The 20,182-nt window shown below is 43.4% G+C and overlaps 1 protein-coding gene across 1 annotated transcript in view; it reads right to left on the reverse strand.

Annotated features, from left to right (window-relative positions):
* The window catches only part of rhbdl3 (rhomboid, veinlet-like 3 (Drosophila)), a 58,146-nt gene that overhangs the window by 21,543 nt on the left and 16,421 nt on the right, over positions 1–20,182 (reverse strand). The window contains exon 3 of the mRNA XM_041934034.1: positions 2,258–2,416. Within this exon, the coding sequence (XP_041789968.1) occupies positions 2,258–2,416 (159 nt within the window). The remainder of the gene's footprint in view (positions 1–2,257; positions 2,417–20,182) is intronic.

Here is a 20,182-nt window from a genome sequence, read left to right on the forward strand (position 1 = left end):
GAAGAGGTTAGAGAGGGAGTGAGCGGTGATCTGAACGCCGACTGTGACGGAGCAGTGAGCAGGCAATTACTGACAATCACATTGATGGAGGAGTTGCGGTGCAAAGGAGAGATGGCGCGACAAATAAACCCCACACAGTATCATTTTTCTTTCCTTTCCTCTGTGAAGGGAGAGAGAAATATAGAAGCAGAAACCAGACGATCAACTTGTTGAAAGAATTATAACTCTCTCTCAAGTTCCCTTTGACCCTTTGATCTTTATCTTCCAGACCATTAATGCCATACCCCACATTCCTCTCCATATTGGTATCATATTTACAAGCTTTCTCACAGAAGTGTGGGTTCACATGTGCAGAAATCCTTGCAAATAACGCTAAACATTTAGCCTTGAACAGCTGGCTCCTTTCTCACACGCCTTTCCTCTCAGTGGAAGTTTTCATTCTAAAAACGAACAATTATTTTCATTAAATTTCTCTTCATTCATTCTCTTGCTGTTTGTAATAGAAAAGGCAAAAGCGAAAAATGACTGCAACACTTTTAAAGAGGCCAAGGTGATCTCTGCAAATTGCTTGTTTTGTCTGGCCAACTCTCAACAACCTACAAATATTCCATTCACAAAGCTTTTCGAAAGAGAAAAGCAGAATATCTGCGTATTTTCGAAGCTTTTCTGCTGTTCCCGCTAACTGATAGGGACCAATTAAATGATCATCTTTCTCCTGTTCAACTGATTCATCAAACAGTCCTTTCAGCACATTCTTTATTACCGTAATCATGAACACATGTCACTTTATATTTCGACTAATGGATGTAGCTCAGTGCATAAAATGTCAGAAAATTAACATTTTTTTCGGTCTTCTGAGAAAATCTTCACATTTTTGCTCGATAAATGATAAACTAATCAATTCATGTAATCTAAACTAATTGTTCCACCACTTATTTATTCATTGCGCAGCATATTACCATAATCATGAATACATGTCACTGCTTTCCTCCCTCTCTGTGTTTGGCCTCTGTTGCTCTGTTGCTGCCTCTATGAATGTATAAAACATTGAGGGGGTGGACACAATAGTGTCTAAGAAAAAAAGAAAGTGAATGTACACACGCAAACATTGGCACCCCATCCCTCTCTGTCCCACTTCCAGTCGCACAGCATGACCCGTCGCCCATCACATGACATGAATGCACCAATTGGGAACCAGCAGCGAAAAGCCCTTTTGACATTTTTCCAAGATTCCTACAGGCCTCATTCCTCACCCACTGTATCAGACAATGAGCAGCTCTGAAGAACCAGAGAGAAAAGGAGAGATGGACAAGCTCACATTCACAGACAACAATGAATTCCCTGAAGTCTCTACATACACACACACACCCAACTCCATCCCTCAGCCACCCAGTAGTTATTGTGTACCACACAACTACTCCCACTCCAAGACCACTCCACACTGTCTCGGGTCAGCAGTTCAGCCTCCCACGAGGAACAACAGCGAGACGGCGGAAAACAGAAAATGAGAAGGTTATGAGGCAGCGAGCACAGCTGGAGATGCTTGAGTGAGGCCTCGGACAATCAGCGGCAGGCTGCCGCTTGAAGGTGAAACTGAAAGTGGGACAAGGTGAGCGTTAAGAGGGGAATATATCACCAGACTGAAAGTCATTTCCTATTAGGAAACCTCTCCACCTTGTAGCTGAGGTGATCTTGGAATATGGCTCTTGGAGCTGGATGTAAAAATGGCAAAAAGTTTGATGTGCAGCAAAAAAGATAACATGGACGGTGAAGTTTTACCGTATTACTATGACGCCCCGAGTCAAGAACCAAGCCAAGACAAAATCTGAAACCTTTCCTTAAACAAGTCATTATGCACCCTTTCACTACGAGTAAAACTTAGTCCTGGATTTAAATAACAAATACCTCTTTAAAATTTGCATTTCTGTGAAATAAACTCTCAAATTGAAAGGCAAAATGATCAGATGTGTCTTGGTGTGTTTTTTTTTTTCTTTCAAAGTCAAAAATCAAAGTTGAATTGTGAGTATTTTTTGATTCTGTCCAGTCAAACTAATCAGCTTCATGACTGAGTCTGACTCATTTGACTCAAACCCACACTACTGCGTTTTTCCTGCATGAATTTCACCACAGCATGCGAACACATCGACTGATACTGAAATTAAAAAGATTTAAGGTGTGAGGTAAGAGGTGATAATGAACTACGGAGTTCTGCTGAACAATGATGTCAGCAAGCCTATAAAAGGTCAAAACATCTCACCAGGTTGACAAAGTCTTGGTAGCAGATCTTTCCATCAGCGTTGCCATCAGCGAGGGCCAGCAGGACCTCCAGTTTGTGGGGGTCCAGCTCGGAGCCGTGGGTCGCCAGAAGGTCCCTGAAGCGCTCCGTGCTGATGAAGCCCGAATTCTCCGGGTCATACTGCGAATGAACACACAGACAGTATCTACCTGCACGAATACGATATGAGAGCCACAAAGACACTTCTTTGCTTGAACAAAAGCAAACATGGCCGACAGTAGATTACAGCCACAGCACACATGCAGCATATTAAATGAGCAGCAGATACAAATAAACATGTTAGAAGTTCATCAGCAGTCAATAACCTCCAGTGCATAATTTTCTGTGCAGCCCAACATCAAAAGATCAAAAAGCCATTGGCAGCGGTTTAGCGTCTTAGAAAAGAGCCCTAATTGCTCCAGAAAGGCCCAACTGTTGAGAGGCAGCACTAACTTTTAACAGCTTTGGCTTTCACTTTGAAATGACACTGAGTGCCACATTTAACCACTTTTTTATTTGCTTATTCACAGCAAGAACAGAGGAGGCATTCAAATGCATCTGAAAAACACCAAATATTCCGACAAAACCAAAGATATTTTAAAGAGCTGGAAATTCAAAAGAGCGTTGATTACTTCAGCACTTGAACGCGAAAAGAGCTTGGCGCTTTTCTCCAGCCTTGTTGCCCCTGTCATCCTGTCATCACACTCTTTTCTTTCCTTTGCACTTAGTAGCTTGGGGCTCCAAATCTTAAATGGCATTTTAGAATGAAGCCGCCACTTAAAAATATACATATTCTTTGTGTTTCATGTTGTGAACTATAGCCAAGAGAGCTAGAAGCTGTAAAGGAGGCGTACTGATTCCCGAGAAATGAGCAGAGTCTCTTAATATGGTCTTCTCTGTTTCTAAAGGAGTAAACTGGCAGTAATTCTGCCTGGATTTCCTAAAAATCAAGCTCCTCTTGATACCCGAAAAGAGGGATGAAAGAGGAAAAACAGCTGTTTGTCTGTTCAAGTGAGGACAAACTGGCCTGGAATGTATGACAATCCCAGGCTTAATGTTTGATTTGAGTTGTCAGCTTGTTTGTGGATGCAGACAGAAGACAGTTGCTCCCTCTCCACCTCTGGCCTGTGTGTGAGTGTGTGTATGCACATGTACGGTATCTGCGTGTGTCTTTGCATCTGCATGGTTGCAAATTCACGTATGTCAGTGTAACCACGTCTGTGTGTGTAAATACAGCGCAGTCGTGCATAAAGATGTGACATTCAGACATCCATGAGCCGCCTGCCAGATTCCTACTCCCCTGAACCAGAAATAGTGACTGAGTACGTGTGTGCGTGTGCGTGCGAGTGTGTGTTTGCCATATGCCGGTGTTGGCAGACTCTGAGTAAAGCCAGGCTGCCAGCAGGTGCTCGTGTTGTTTTTCTCCATATTACCTAACAGTGACAATGCTTTTTTTTTGTCTTTGCTGTTAAAGCTGCAGTCGTCAGTGCACTTTTCCACTCTGTGCCATCTTTGAGATTTGGCTGTAATAATCATGCGTATTCCATCCACTCCTGTGGCTGCAGTTTATCATGTGGCAGAGAGTAACCCTTGAGAGGTGGACCATAACACATGTAGAAGTATATAAAATATTAGTTCGAGAGTGTGAGGCCCATGATGACATTTGTGACACAGATGTGACCTTGCACTGTGCTGAGTGGGGGCAACGTGTTAGAGGAGTGCTCAGAAGTCTGTAATTGACATGTTTAGCAAAAGCAATAAGCGCTAGAGGCTTCTAGATGGGAAAACTATAAATAGAAAAGATCAGCTCTTGCCTCTGAGTGAGCTCTGCGTGTGTTTTTAACCTGACGAAGGACTTCATGACCAACAGCAGAGATAATAACTGGGTGTTTACAATGGAGATAAGTGCTCAGACTAATTCTGTTTAGTAAAATGAGCACTTGAACACGCGATGACCCAGCGAGCAAGCATACTTTGATTTTAGTAACACACAAAAAGACAACATACTGTATTCACATCGGTTGTATTTGCCGTCATAATTATGAATGAATACATCTCTGCTATGATCAAATGAACCTGCGCTGCCAACCCGTTTGTCGGATGTCCCGCTGTGGCTAATCTACCTAGCGCCTGGTCACCATATTAAAACTCCAGATTACATTACACAACATTGGCTAACGGGCTCAGAGATAATTTAGTCACCACAGTTCAGCCAGTTTACTAAAGTAAGTCTGTTCCTCACTTCAATCACACGTGCATAAGAAGCTCCAGCCCGTTCTAAATGCAGCATCAAATTAACGTGACCTGCACGCAAGTAAATTAATGAATCAATGTACAAATCGAATAAAATCAAATAATGAGATGAGGACATTTTGATGTGATTATGGCAATACTTTTTCCCACTTTGACTTAGGGCTGTCTCAGCTAGACTGCATCTGGACTTCATGCAAGACTGTGACATACCCGCTGTGGGAGGTGTGACAGTGATGTGAGTTACATCCTATTTTGGTGCAACCACATGCTCACTTGGGCTGCAATCCATTGCAAGATGGAAGTCAAGTCGGTATTCCCGGCTTTCGATCTAAATGCGTCCCAGTGCATCTGCTCGGGGAGGCATGGACGCCCACAGCTAACTGGTGTTTGTATGGCAAGACTCTGAGTTTAGCAAGCACATTAGGCCGTTTCATTTATTTTTCTCAGTACAATAGATTGGAGCAACATTAATGGATTCTGATGTGCTTGGATCAGAAAAGGCAAACTGGGGATCACCAGTGTAACCACACCAGAAGTGAGCCATTCAGTTATGACAACCAGTCTGAATGTGTGCAATCTGCCCCATGGCATCAGACAGAAGAGGGGGAGGAGGAAGGAGGTGTTGCAGACATCATTTGTGTATTTAAGCAAGTATAGATGACATTTGCATTTTTACAAAACTATTTTGTGTCTTCCAAGGAGAACAAATACGAGTTAACTCCTGAATATGATTAAACTTGCACTGCAGAGTCCAACATACTCAAAACACTAGTCAGTTCCTGCAAGCATTACACACCAAAACACCTTCTCTACGTCTCTCTTTCTCTCTCTCACACACACACACACACACACACACAGACACAGACACACACAGGCACAGGCGCACACACACACACACACACGCACACACACACACACACACAGGCACACACACAAACACACACTTAATGCATAAAATGTGAACTCTACTTCACAGAAAGAACCAACCTTCACTTGCAGTAAATCAGCCAGTTTCTGCCGAGGACATTTTGTCATGATGAAGTAACGTCAGCCAAAGCCAGTCGCACCACTCAGTGTGTGAGCGAAACAATGTGTTGCGTGTGTGTGCGTGTGTGTGTGTGTGTCTGTCATATTGTTTGTCCCGGGGTTATTTCTAACCAGGACTAAAGGATTACAGTCCAATCCAAGACCCTCAATGCACACCTCCCCCATCCTTCTCTCTCAAATACACACACACACACACACACACACACACACACACCCCTAAAACCCTAGTCAGCCTCCGCTCACCCTCCTCGCCCCGCCCCACACAGAACACCCCCTCACCCTACATTCATTCCCCTCTCCTCCACTCTCTCCCTTCACTTCCTCTCTTTACAGCAAACACGTGGGCTCCCTCAGAAGAAAAAATAAATAGTTCAATAAATTTGGCCGTTATCACTTCAGCTGTCACTCCCAGACGCAGGCTGCCATACGTTATTTTCCTCACACACACACACACACACTCCGTCGCTCCTCTCTGCGACACCACAGGCTTCTAATAGTTGAGTGAGCACTCTCTGAAGCCCACAGGCTGGCTGCCGGGGGTGGAGCAGCAGAGGGACACACACACACACACACTCAACAATGGGCCTCCGATGGCAATTTCATGCAAGGTTTACCCAATGCCTTCACTCCAATTAGTGATCATTTCCTTTTGATGCACCCAGAGGTCCACGCAGGGCAGGACACTATATGATACAAGAATAACTTTTCTCTCAATGAATCGATCAATGTTTGGTCTATAACCTGTCCCAAAATTGTGAAAAATGCTAAGTGTACATTTGTTTTATTCATGTTCAATTTATTCTCAGAAGACTACGAAAATCAGCAAATATTTACATTTAAGACGCTGGAACCACTAAATTATAGGCATTTTCTCTAAAAGAAAAGAAATCTTTAATGATTAAGCGAATATTCAATTCTGTCAGCTGCACTCAGTTGTATTGACTGTGTTATCCTTATTTATCTGTCTTTTATCTATTTATGCATTGGAGATTCCTATTTACTACAGAGTTACTGCAGCGTTACCAATACCACATGTACGTACATGTGGATGAGCAGAGGATTTTGGGTAATGCTGTACTTGCATATTGGTAAGTATTTAGCTCGTGCATGTAGGAGCATTCACCAGATTGTGAATTTGACTGAACTTTTATCCCAGCCCATTTTTCATTTTCATAACTAGGTTATCGTCCCTGCTCTATAAGGCTTGTTTTGCAAACAGTGAAGGGTGTGTGATGCAAATCCCTCAGATTAAAATAGGCATACACACACACACAAATCCTGGTGCAGACATAATACCACAAAACATTCACAGCCAATGAGCTTTCATACTGAGGGCTTCTCAGGAAGCCTGGTGTCAGTGCGGAGGAGAAAAACAGCAGAGGGAGGGAGGGGGAGCAGGGAGTAAAGGAGGGTTGGTTCGGGTTATAGTGGGGGGCAGTGCAGATTGGACACAATGCAAGGCTTTTTGTCTTCGGCCTCATTTTCATAAAGCTGAATATTAGGAACAAGAGGGCAGGCGGTTTGTAATGGTCAGGGAGTTTTATTCAACTAAAAGTATTCAAGTTTGCACAGAGAGCCTGGAGAAATGAGGCAGCCTGGGCAAACACAAACTCCACAAAATGCTACTCAAAACAGCTTTCAGGGTGAACGACCGAGACATCACAAGACCTTTAGAAAAAGAAAGCACATATCATATTTTCTGACCATTTAAACTGTCTTGTCCATTTTATTCATACAGCAAAATATCTGGGAAAGATTGCCCAAGTTTCTCTCACTTATCTTACTGCTGTTGTATCTTTTAAATGAGTCATATTCAGTCACTTTAAGTGATTGGGATGGATCAAAAACAAAGTCCTCTGCTGTAGTTCACTGGGTGATTACACGACATTCACCACAAACCATCAAATCCCTTAAAAGTAAGAAAAAGAGCAAGCCTTGGCAGGATTTAAAGGTTTTAGAATTTTTGATCACCGTCCCTACTGACTCTGAGCCCTGGCAGACCTCCAGCACTTTAAGTGACCTCTGACGTTTGACCCAGACTGATGCAGGCCACTGTCCAGGAGCTCAGAGCTGACGTCTGGAAGAGCAAACTAAAGGGAAGACGGAGGCGTGAGGTGTGAATGAAGAGAGTTAATTAGGAGAGACTGTGAGTAACTCAATCCCATCCTGGTCTATGAACAGCTAACTGATGGCCACTCTTACACCTTCCTCACACACACTGAAACCGGCTCACATTGAAGAGCTGATGCAGTGAATGCTGCCAAGTGACAATCATGTTGTGCATGTGCATGAAAATCACACAGCAGTAGGACAATGTTTTACTCTCATGTGCATAACTTCAAATTCTTTGAAAATCAGTGAACAAATCTTATTATTATTATTAAATAATCCAACCACACATGCTCAGGCAGTAACAAGCATGAAGAAGTCATTCAGCAGCGTAACACATGTGACCTGTCTCATGGGGATCCAGTGACACGCAGGGTATCAGCAGGTGGGGCTTGTTTCAGGTAGAAATACTGTAAAAAGAATAACTAAAGTTGTCGAGTGCCTGAAATGATTGCAAAGTTGTGTCGGTGGACAAGGACGTGAAGCAATAAATACACTTCATGAGATGTGGCTGCTGCCCGAGGGGCCAGGGAAGACTTCTCCGTGTCACAGTCTTTAATAATAACATCCTCATGACCGTGGTGAATCAGCGCGGCAACACGCGTGAGGGCGCAATAACATGTGTCCTCAGCAACAGGAGCTCCAACGGGCCTTAGCTTAGGCTATAATGATGGGAAAGGGGACAAAGAGGTGTGTGTGCATGGTTGTGTGTGAGTGTCAGAAATGAATAATGTCTTTAAGATGAATGAGATTTACTTTAGATGCATTGTTTTATATAATAAGCATCAGAGAAGAACAAACTCTGTTATATTGTGCGTATATACAGTATATGTGTCATTACATAGAAAACGTACCTGTATGATTAGTGTGAGGAAAAACAGTTCACATGAAAGTATGATCCTGCAAAACTGTGCTCATCTTGGATATTTACTTCATGCTGCATACTGTTATTTTGGGTATGAAGCTCAAAAATATATTACTACATTACTGAATCTCTGTATATTATCATTGCTTCCTTCTAGCTAAATAACTGCTTTGGCAAATTCCAGTCAGCAGACAGCCGGTCCAGCAGTATAATTACTTACAATCCCCCCACCGAGTCAGCCTGCATGTGTGCACTTCTGGGTTGTTGCTATTATAAGGATTGTGCACTAAAACGCAGCCTCGACGCTCTCAATCTGCTGACCCACAGACAAAACAAGATATCAGCGGTTAGATTAGACATTATAAGAGTCTTTTAGACAATTTCCTTATTGACCATTTTTACATTTGATCCATTCCTGCACAAGTGCAGTCCTCGAGGATTAGGTTACAACTGTATGAGGTGATAGTATATTGCACTATACATAAAATCTGTTATATTGTATGAAGGCAGAGTAGCCAAGACAGTCTAATTACCAGTTGCTGACATTATAACAGCCCATTTAATGAGCTGGCAGGGTCTTAGTCTGCTAATGACTTTCCTTTCTTTTCCCTTAGTCATAAGGGTTCTCAAGCTGGACTGCAGGCTATTGGTGCAGATACTTTGTTCAGATAAGACTTTTTGTTTGCAAAAAAATGTTTTTTTTCAGACTATAATTAACACTATAATTAATAAGAACCAAACATGCGTGTTGTCTAGATGGAATTAAAATCATTGATCGGCACAAGTGTTACATGTAGTATACGAAGTATTACAATCGCCTTGAGTAATAAATCCTTTCCAAATGGGACATCAGAGGGTAGGGCAGGGAATGGAAACAGTGGCAGGCAATTAAGAGCATGCTGGTTAACCAATGAATCAATCAAGGCTGACTGAAGAGCTTTGAGGTCCAGGTATACATGTGAGGAGTCAACACACACACAGACACAGACACACACACACACACTGTACATTCACATCTCAACTCCTACTGACTGTAGCAGTTTTCTCTGTACATTATACATCCAGCTATGAAAAGCCTTTAAAAAGTCCTCTTATTAGCAGTGTTGGGGTAATGCAGTATAAAAGTAATGCATTACAGTAATATGATACTTTTTTGCAACTAACAAATAGAACACAGTAATAATAAGATTTCTATAATATAATTAAAATTAGCATATATACATGCATTAACACATCGGTTTTTAAGCGTTCAGCTATCAGTGATGTCAACCCTGTAATGATATTGAACACAGGGGACAGGAGCTCAGCAACACTGTGTAAATGTCAAATGAAGCATTTGGGAAGTGATGACATCATCCCCTAAATTCAGGCACGCTCATTGTTGCTTTGTGTGACGAGTGTGCGCCAAAAAAAAACAAAAATGGTGACTACCGATTTGTTTACTGTTGGATAGCACTGCTCGGCCGTGTGCCAGGAAGGTGTTAAATAACTATAAATACGCCCACACGTGTTTTCACTGTTGCTTGATTAGACCTCTCCTGAGGATCACGTTCACACTACACTTGATTGACATCTCTATCACTCTCCTGCTCATTTGGGTCACAGGAGACAAACACACGTGAAGGCGCATACAGACATAAGGTATATACTATTTTACACACGTGCCTGTTTAAATACGTAAATTGTAGACAGTTACTTTGTTTCCCGGTGCTTCCTGAACACAAAGCCAGAGAATTCCCCTGAAATGGAGCAATTAGCAGTTCTAATAAAAAGCCAGCCTCGTTAGAGCGGGAGAGGCTCGTTAGTCTCTGCGCTAATTACACTGAAGCACCAGGGAGGACAGGCGAGAACCAGGGGCACCTAATTCACTGGCCATCACTCACACACACTTACACTCTGACGTAGCAGATACAATGGAAACACACTCACACACACTCACCTTCTCATGTTAATCAGGCTTTTGAGACCGTGCCCTTGACACCAGGGGTTTTTACTTGTGATATCTGTCTTGTCTCTATCTCTGTCTCTCTCTCTCTCACACTCTCTCACACACACACACACACACACACACACACATTCATTCACTTGCTCTTGTGTCACATTATGTGGACACATCTGTAAGAGTACTTTATCGTGGTGTTGCTGGTGCCGTGGGTTTAGACTTGGTCTCATTCAGGAGACTAGTTCAGGTTGAGTAGAGTCGACAGCTTGTCAGCAGGCGGCAGCGCTGAATTGGGAGAGGCGGGGACAGTGATGGAGAGGTGAAAAGTCAAACAGTCAGACTGACAGCTGACATTGGCCAGAGGCCCACAGTCGAGACTGTGGGGCAATCAGACGTCATGGATGGAAGTCCTTATGTCAGCGAGGGGGTTTAATGTGGTGTGAGAAAGACGGAAGGGGAGGGAGGGTGTCCATGTCCACACAATGTGGGCTCAATTTGAACTAGACTTCTATCCACACCAAAGTTTTCAGTCAGTCCACCACTTTGGGCCAGACTGAAAGGAATTACAATCATCAGATGGACTGGCAACATTGTGACAGACGCTCATGTTCCCCAGAGGATGAAACTTAATACTTTATCTCTAGCACCACTGTGAAATGTGTGCTTTTTAATTAAATGTCTCAACACATAGCGGATGGATTGCTGGAAAATTTGTTCCAGACATTCATGGTGCCCAGAGGATGAATCCCTCTGACTTTTCTTCTTGCCCCAAATTTTTACTGATTCAATAAACTATATCTACTGGATGCCACAAAATTATGTCATTCATGGTTCCCAAAGGATATATCATAACAACTTTGATGATCCTGTAGATATTCCCCTAGTGCCACCATGAGGTTAACATTTGTGGTTTTCTGTAACATTTCAAGATTATATATAATCATACTAACTATATAACAGAACTCTATTATCATTTGTAACTATCATGCCAATCATGTTCCCCTCAGGATAAATGTTTACAGCTTTTGTGATTCCTTAACTTTTCCTGCAATGCCATCATCAGCTCTACTTTGCATTAAGTAATAATTAGCAACATGGTGGACATTGTGCATGCTCAAAGTCAGCATGTTTGCATGCTGACATCAGCAACAAAGCACCACTGTGCCTACGAGCAGCCTCACAGAGCCACTAACACGACTCTTCATTTTGTTAATGCCCTTTCAGAACGCTTCGTAGTGGACAAATCCAACAGCTGCTTGCAGGAATTACTGTTGTACTGCCTCAGTTTCTGGGCAGCATTTATATACCAGGACTGAACAATTTTACTCATTTGGATGGAAACTGAAAAAGAAAAATGCACATCGTGTATTTAAAATATAAACAAGTCACATTCAGCAAAGGTTGTGAGCAGTCTTTCAGGTTTACTTGCCCACGGGTTTAAATGAGACCACCTTGTAAACGGCACAAATAATTCTGTTTAATTAAGAGCAACTTGTAGTAACTGAAAGGGACGTGAAGACTTGCAAACACACACAAATGCACACACAAGCCGACACTGCGGTCACTGCAGTTTGTAAGAATAAAGCATCACGCTCACAGAGGTCAATCTGACATGAGCAGGTCTAATCTGTACCACAGTCTGGGTCCGACCTGACAGCTCAGCATCACGCTCACAGAGGTCAATCTGACATGAGCAGGTCTAATCTGTACCACAGTCTGGGTCCGACCTGACAGCTCGGGCAGGCACTGATGCTGACGGGGTACCAGTCAGCAGCCAGTGGGCTGTTTCATTGTTCTCTGACAGAGAGAGAATTCACAGTTACTCAGACAAAAGCAGCACTATTTGGAGGAGGAGAAGGAGAAGATGCAGGAATGCTGCAGCATCCAATAGTACAAACTCTAAATTGTTATTCTAATTGTGCTCTCTGTTTGTGCGTTTGTCTTCTTTTAAATCTCAGAGGATAACACCTTTGTCTGCGCCGACGAAAGAAACGGTGAGCTCAAGTCGCCATCACTCTCTTCAGTCCGGCTGCCACTCAGATTCTCCTTCCTCTTTTCAATTTCATTATCATCAAAGCATCCAAATTGAACTTTGCCTGCATCTCAGCTGGGAACAAATTTCCACCTGGGATGAACACAGACGGGCAGATCCAATTCCCCCCTCCCCCACCTCCCTCCAGCCCGCCGGTGTCACTTGACAGCTGAGTGACAGAGCGACGGCGGAGCGGGGACGGATGCGGAAGGGATGTGATGAGCCGCCGAGGTTTCACACCATTAATTACCCAGACATTGCCTCTCCCGTTGCGGAGGATTCAGCAGGAAAAGGTCAGCCGTCTGGCATGCATAAAGACCAGCTCGCCATGCATGTCACGGCCCCCGCTGGCCCAGCCAGGGCTCTGCCCACGTCACACTTGCGAGACATGACTAATGCCTCAACAAGACTTCTAATAGCCCCCAAAATGCCACAGCAGTGCCTGTTAACACGGCCATAAAGAACACCCAGACTTGGAGGCTAAGGCCAAGGCCAAGGAAAGAGAGGGGAGGACTGGAGGGAGGACAGAGGAAGAGAAATGGTGGACTGGGCAGAAAACAAGATAGCTTGACAGAAAAATAGGGAGAAGAATTGAAATCCTTTATTAAAAAGAGGAGGTCTAAATAGATGAGACCTCAGTATGAGTTGGCCTGGACTGAAAAGAGGCACTGCAGGAAATCAGAAAAATCAGATCAGACCAGTGGAACAACAAAATATCAGTATTTGACATTTTGATATTAAAAGCTGCTATTCAGCACTGGCTATTGCGCTGATTTGTCATCTTCTCTTAATTATGTCATGCGTTACATAATAACAGAACGTGCTTTAATAGCATCTAAAAACATACTCAGACTTTGCTAGTTATGGATATAAACCAGCATAGCTTGCTGGAATGGCACTTGGCAGGTGAAATTGCTGCCTTTCATATGACAGCTGTGCACAAACCAAGTCAATTAAGCAACAATCTGACAAAGCATATATCAGCAAGATCAACAAGCTGAGAAAGGGCCCCGCTTGTCCCCGCACAGCACTCCATTATAACCCACTTTCATTAAACAGCAAACTCCTCCACAATTTCTCACCCACTCTCCTTTCTCTCTCTCGTCACTCATGTTTGAATACGAGCAGTGTTTTCCCCGGGGAAACTCCGGCGAAAGACTGAGGGGGCAAGTGTTGCACAGGCTGCACACTTGAACTTGTTATTTCCCTGGCTTATTGTGCGAGGAGATGATTATTGTAGCACAGGGAGCAGAACGAATCCGCTGTGCTTTGAAGTGTGACGGAGACACAGGAAGAGGAAGTGAGACAAAAGATGGAGACTAATCACGAACAGGTGATGATTGTGAAGTGCTGTTTGTCATCCTTTAATAGAAAGGTTGGGAAGGAAAAGGGGGGAAGTGGCAAAATGCTATTCTTTTCAATTAAACAATAGAGTAGAACAACCCCTCTACCCACAGCCATAGAAATGACCACAGATTTAAATAGACATCCCTCTGACTCATTCTCAACAAAGATTTAGCATTTTAAGCTTCACAAAGGTTCTTTTAAAGGTAATTAATGCAGGGGTGGGGATATATGCGGTACATGAGACCATTTGATCTCTGCAAGGAATAAAAAAAAAAAATCTAGACAGCAATTACTTTTGTCTGTGACAAAAGAAACTAATGTAAAATCGTAGACTAACACGTCCTTCAGGGTGGTCCCAGAACGCAACCAATGACATTCATCAATGCAGCTGTCAGTAAAAGAGAAGCATATATGGAATGCCGCGCTTTCCGACCAAAATGGACAAACCAATCTGGAGCGTCCATACAGCTCAGCTCAAAGTCTGTCTTGAAGGATTCATGGACATGAAGGGAAAACCTGTGGTGGGAACTCAGTGATAGTAAGTGTCTGTGCCCTCATGATGGACGTTACCAAGAACCTCTCAGAACTGAACCTCAGGCTCCAGCCAGCTTCTCAGCTCTCTGCTTTCAAATGTGAAATCATCTGAAGTGAAATTAAAGCTGTGGCAAGTGGAAAGAGGTTAACACTGTGCATTTTCCTGCTCTGCAAAAACAAAAGCCTGCTACGACATCTGAACCTGCTGCTGAGTGTGAAACCTCCTTCAGGCGTTTGGCGAGAGGGTCCAGGACATGAAAAGGAACTGAGCACATTCGCCACGCCGTTTAATGTGGAACCAGCCTGACAACTGACATCACTGAGCTGCAAAGCAACAGCTCAAAGCTAATTACAACAACCGCCCTCAGCCCGACTTCTATAAACTAAATGTACGTCCTGAGGAGACAGGTTTGTGTAACCACTGCTTCGTGTGCGGGGAAGCAGGACACCGAGCAGTGGGATGCTTGAAGCGCGCCAAGGTGCAGGGAAACGGGGCTTGGTCTCTGCGGAGGGACGCCCAGAGACCAGTGAACAGCTTCAGTCCCAAACAGTAAGCCATTCCCCCACTCACACAACGAAACACTCCAAGCAAAACAAACAACAAAAGCTACACACACTTACCTGTCAGAGTAACATCACCTGCAAAGCACCCCTAGTTGGAAAGAAAAGTCTTCTGAAATGTTTGATTGGCGGTTACCCAACAACAGTCCTGTTTGATTCAGGTTCGCAGGTGAGTATAATCGACCAACAATGGACTGCTGCTCACATCCCTGATTATACAGTGAGACCTCTCTCTGAACTCTTAGGGGAAGAACTGAGTGTGTATGCAGTCACTGGCCACGCCGTCCCGTACAGTGGATGGGTTGAACTCACTGTCAATCTTGCAGGGAATGATGACCCCAACCTCACCATACAGGCTCCTTTCCTAGTCAGCCAGCTGCCACTACCCCAGCCGCTCCTAGGAGCCAATGTTCTGGGGGAGATCATCATGAGGAAGGAGTCTTCTGGCGAAGCAGTTGCAACAGTCATCAGCCTCCTCCGCAGTGCATTTGGAATAGAGGAAGAACAAGTGGAAGCCATTGTGAACTTCATTCAGGTGCCCCCTAAGACATACTGTGATCCAGTCACTGTAAGAGTGGGCAAAGATCACGCCCTCATTCCCCCAGGTCGAACCATCCATGTGTGGTGTAGGCTACCCCAAAACTTTGATGTTTCTGACTCCCTTGTCCTGTACGAACCTGCTGAAGAGAGTGCAGCCTTAGGGCAGTTGAGTGTAGGAGAAGGCCTCTTGGAAGTCAATAACACCCAACGGCCTTATGTTAAGGTGCCCATCTCCAATCACTCACAACATGAGGTCACCCTGCCAAAGAGAACTGCCCTGGGAACCATCCAACATGTTGTCAAGGTCCTTGAGGCCGATGCACCAGAGTCACATCAGGCTGATTCTACATCCAGAAAGGTGACAACAGTCGAGGTTAATGGTATCACTTCCCCCTCCCTCTCCTCTCAAACAGAGATTCGGAGAAGAAATGGTGGTTCACTCCTTCACTAACTCTCGTCCAAACTTCTGTTTTCCAGGTTGGTACACGGTAGAACTTAAACAAACTGTTCCCTCCTTGAATGTACTGTGACTTATTGTGACTGAAATGAGTTTTCTTCACGTGAGCTTTCTTCGTGTGTGTATCCGAGTTAACGAGCCGCGTTTATAAGCGCGAGGTACGAGCTGTGTAAACGATAGCGTTAGCGGCCATTTAACATGTGCATCCTGTGACTGTGTATGTGTGACTCGGTATGTTGGTGTTCTCACTCCCTGACATATTTCATTTCGGTTTCTGTGGCACTTTAATATGTTAAAGTTTACACTTACAGAGTACAGTTAATGTTGAATGAAAGAAAAAAAAAAACATTTTTAGTAACTTGCATAGATGTTTAATGGAACGTAAATAAGTGTCTGGTCTGTGTTCAAAGACACTATAAGTTGGATGATGTTTCCCTGTGTGTGTGTGTGTGTGTGTGTCATTTCATGGTTTTGAAAGTCACTTGAATATTCATTTCAATGCCAGAAAGGGTTCAAGATTTAACTATTTTATTATAAATATATGAAAGGTGCATTTGAAGTTTGCACTTGAGTTGAAAACAAATACATAACCATATTTGTTAAAATATGGAGGTTTTTGCACTAAAAGAAAGTGATGTATAAGTTAGTAAATTATTATTTAGTTATGTTATTTTTATGTGTTATTGTGAAAGTTATTCTTTCTTTTCATGTGAGTTTGAGTGAGATGTTGTCGATGAAAATGTGAATAGCAGAGACAACGGTACTGAGACATTTAAATTGAGACATAACTATGCAGGGAAATGTTTATTATTCTGTTTATTATAATTGCTATGGTTATCCACACTGTGTTTGATGGAATAAATAAAAAAAACAGAGATTCGGAGAAGAAATGGTGGTTCACTCCTTCACTAACTCTCGTCCAAACTTCTGTTTTCCAGGATCCCATCCAGGATAGTGAAGGGCAGTGAACACCACTCAATTCATTTGTTACCTCGGTTACATTTACCTTTTGAAACCCGTAACATTTGCATCACTGTTTGACTCTCGCAAAGACTCAGTTCCCATCAAGACTGACTGACCCAAACCTGTAGCTTCACTACCATCTGACATCAAATGCCTTGCCAAAGAGAAGCAGTTCCAGCCATCACATCAGAGGTTAGTGTGATTTGGGTTTACTGCAAACTGCAGCAGCAACAAACAACAACAAAAACTGAATTATTGACCCTTTTGGGATAAATGTACTTAAATAGGATCACCATCGATCTTTTACCAACCACTGTTCCAGGCTGTCATAGGCTGGTGGTGCAATGGAGGTACTTGAATATGAGCATGTACTGTAATACTACATATGTACTGTATAAATAGACTGGACCCAAACATATGGTGTCTCCCTTTCTTCCCTTTCTGGAAGTACAGAAATGTAATAAATCTTCAAAATCCTTACATTCAAATTCATCTCAAAGGCCTTGCTAGGGTTGGGCAGTATGATGGTACTGTGCGATGATGATAGAGATTTGGCGATGTCGTTTACTACGTAGCCCACTAAGCCATATTTACACCCAGTCATTGACGGTGTATGTACTGCTACTCTGCTACACAGCGAGCTAGTGTCGATGACAGGTGAGTGTGGCTGCTTTGTACTCTGCCCTGCTCACCTGTATATTGCAGCGCGATGTAGCAATCTCATGTGACCTGAGAGCGACAGTCTGTGGTGATAATGAAAGAACGTTTTTGCCGTCAAGTGTTCCAAATAAAAGAAGAAAACATCAAATGTGATGAAGCTTGCTACAGTTCTTTTAAACCATCTCTGAAGTGAAATTACAGAACAATTACTAGACTGTGATATACACAAATAACATGATATAAGATTACACTGTGATTTGGCTATATTAGCCAAGCCTAGGGGTTAAAATAACCTTTAAAATGTTTTCAGCAGACCTAAATTACAGGTTTAAGGGTTAAATAAAGCCTCGGGGAACTCTGCCAGGGATTCACGCTCATATCTATGGGTAATTTAGAGCTGTACCTGACTTTCATGTTTTTGGAAAATGAGAGGAAAAATGCATGAATACACTGGGGAAAAAGCTCACTGGGAAGAATAAGAATCAAATCCACCTCCCTCCTGCGGTGAAGTTTAAGCTCTTTCAGCCTAGCAGTTGCTCCTACCTTGACCTGCAAGTGACACCAATTCGAAGTCCGAATATCAGGCCAAAAAAATTTAATTTCTCAAGTGCACGGCATTACTTGTGAAACTATAATCACACTATAATTAATCTTATCAGCAGGTACAGAAAGAGCTGACTGGCAGGCCCTGCCGGCCACAGTATCCCCTCTCCCTTCTTCTACTGTCTCCTGTCTTCCTTGTCCTTCCCTTTTCTACTCTGTCTTTTTTCATTTCCCATTCTCTCCTCTCTCCACTGCTCTGAGATGGGAAATGGTCTGCCACAGGTAATTGCTCACATGCAGTCTAATGTACTCTCTCTGCTCTCATTCCTTTTTACTCCGTCTCCTTTACCCTAAAACAGATCACACTGACTACACGCAGCCCATATTCAGGGCTATATGCAAAACAAATGTAGTTTTCTGTTAACTTCAGTCCTGTCATGCAATACTAACAAGAGCAAGGAAATCCTGCAGAGACTGCAGTGCTGGCTGAAATCCTTTTACTCCCATTTAAATCAAACATTGCATGATAAACATACAAAGATGTAAAAAATAATTGCTCTCAGCTTTCTGTTCAGCTCCTGCCAATAGCTACATTTTGGACCACTTTGATTTCAAAATAAAATTTTATAGGTGAGTCATGTCAATGGCTCACTCAGTCAGTATAACTGACATGGATTTCAGACAGTCCTGAACTAGTTGTCTCATGGTGACTGCAGGGATGATTGTCTGGGATATTCAACGGGGGGTCACCTGTGCTGTATGACAGATAGAAGCCCTCAATCACGCAAACACACACACACACACACACAGTGGGCTGAGGCCATCACAAATTAGCACGGGCCATGACTGTTTCCTTGCCAACTGGCTTGTAACCAGGCAACGTTGGTCGGTGTGAAGATGTCTTCAGTGTCTACATGCGCATGGCCACACACACACACACAAACACACACACACAGAGATGCAGCTTGATATGTGGATAGGTGTCAGACACTGAGATACTATTACTTTAAAATCCCTGGACATCTGATCCCCTCACTGTGCTGGACCTGAAGCTCACAGATACAGCGTATGAGCACAAGGACACACACAGACTATATAAGAAGACTGAAGCAGCGTCACAGTTATTTCAGCTGCAAACACTGATCCAACAGGCAAATTACATGCAAATCACAGGAGCTGTTTCACCTCAAGTCACCACTGCTGTCTGTCTACAAGGTCATCTCCCGCATGTGACCCTGATCGTTCAGCATTCTTCATGTTCTTGAGAGTGAAGTGGGAGATCTAAATTGAACAAGGTGCTTTAAGCAAGGTGACGCCTTCAAGGTAAGATGGAGGAAAAACCCACTTTAGATCATACAAATGAAACCGTGGATCAGGAAGACATAAAAAAAAATAGATCTCACGGTCATCATTTTAGTTTGTCTGTGCACGGCGGGCAATCTAACGGAGATAATGATCACTGTCTAGTTCTCTCAAAGCTTGAGGTGATATCAAAGCAGCTATTTGACTGCGTGAGCTCCGTCTACTTGAGGTGCACTCTGCTTTTTTCTTTGTCATCGACACTTCAGGTTTGAATGGTGTCTGAAGAGCTGATATGCCGTGCATGTGCGTAATTGCTTCAGGGGACTCGTCCTTCTAATGTACGAAAGAGGGAAAACTGACACCCCCCCCCCCACAAATTGTCGTATACGTTTAAGCGTATGCAGGTCCAAGCTCATACTTTTATTTTTCTGACACTCTGATGGGTGGATGGAGCATTGGTTGCACAAAGTGCAGTGGCATACCACAAAAGAAACAGAGGCAGAAGATAATCCGCAGTAGTGTGTATGTGTGTGTGTTGTTTGGTGTATTGAAGTTCATTATTTCAGAGCTTGTCTGCAGCAAGAAAACAAAGTGCTGTGGAGCTTGGTTAGCAGCCAACCTCAATGGCGCTAGCTGTTGTCCTGAGGTCTCTGTCTCTCTTTGGGTTACTTGCCTCATGAAAACCAACTGTGGTGACCCTGGATGACCGGTGTCATGAAGCTGGTTATCACCTGCCATTGCTAACACTGGAG

This window comes from Chelmon rostratus, chromosome 3 (assembly GCF_017976325.1).
Source record: "Chelmon rostratus isolate fCheRos1 chromosome 3, fCheRos1.pri, whole genome shotgun sequence".
Taxonomy (NCBI): Eukaryota; Metazoa; Chordata; class Actinopteri; order Chaetodontiformes; family Chaetodontidae; genus Chelmon; species Chelmon rostratus.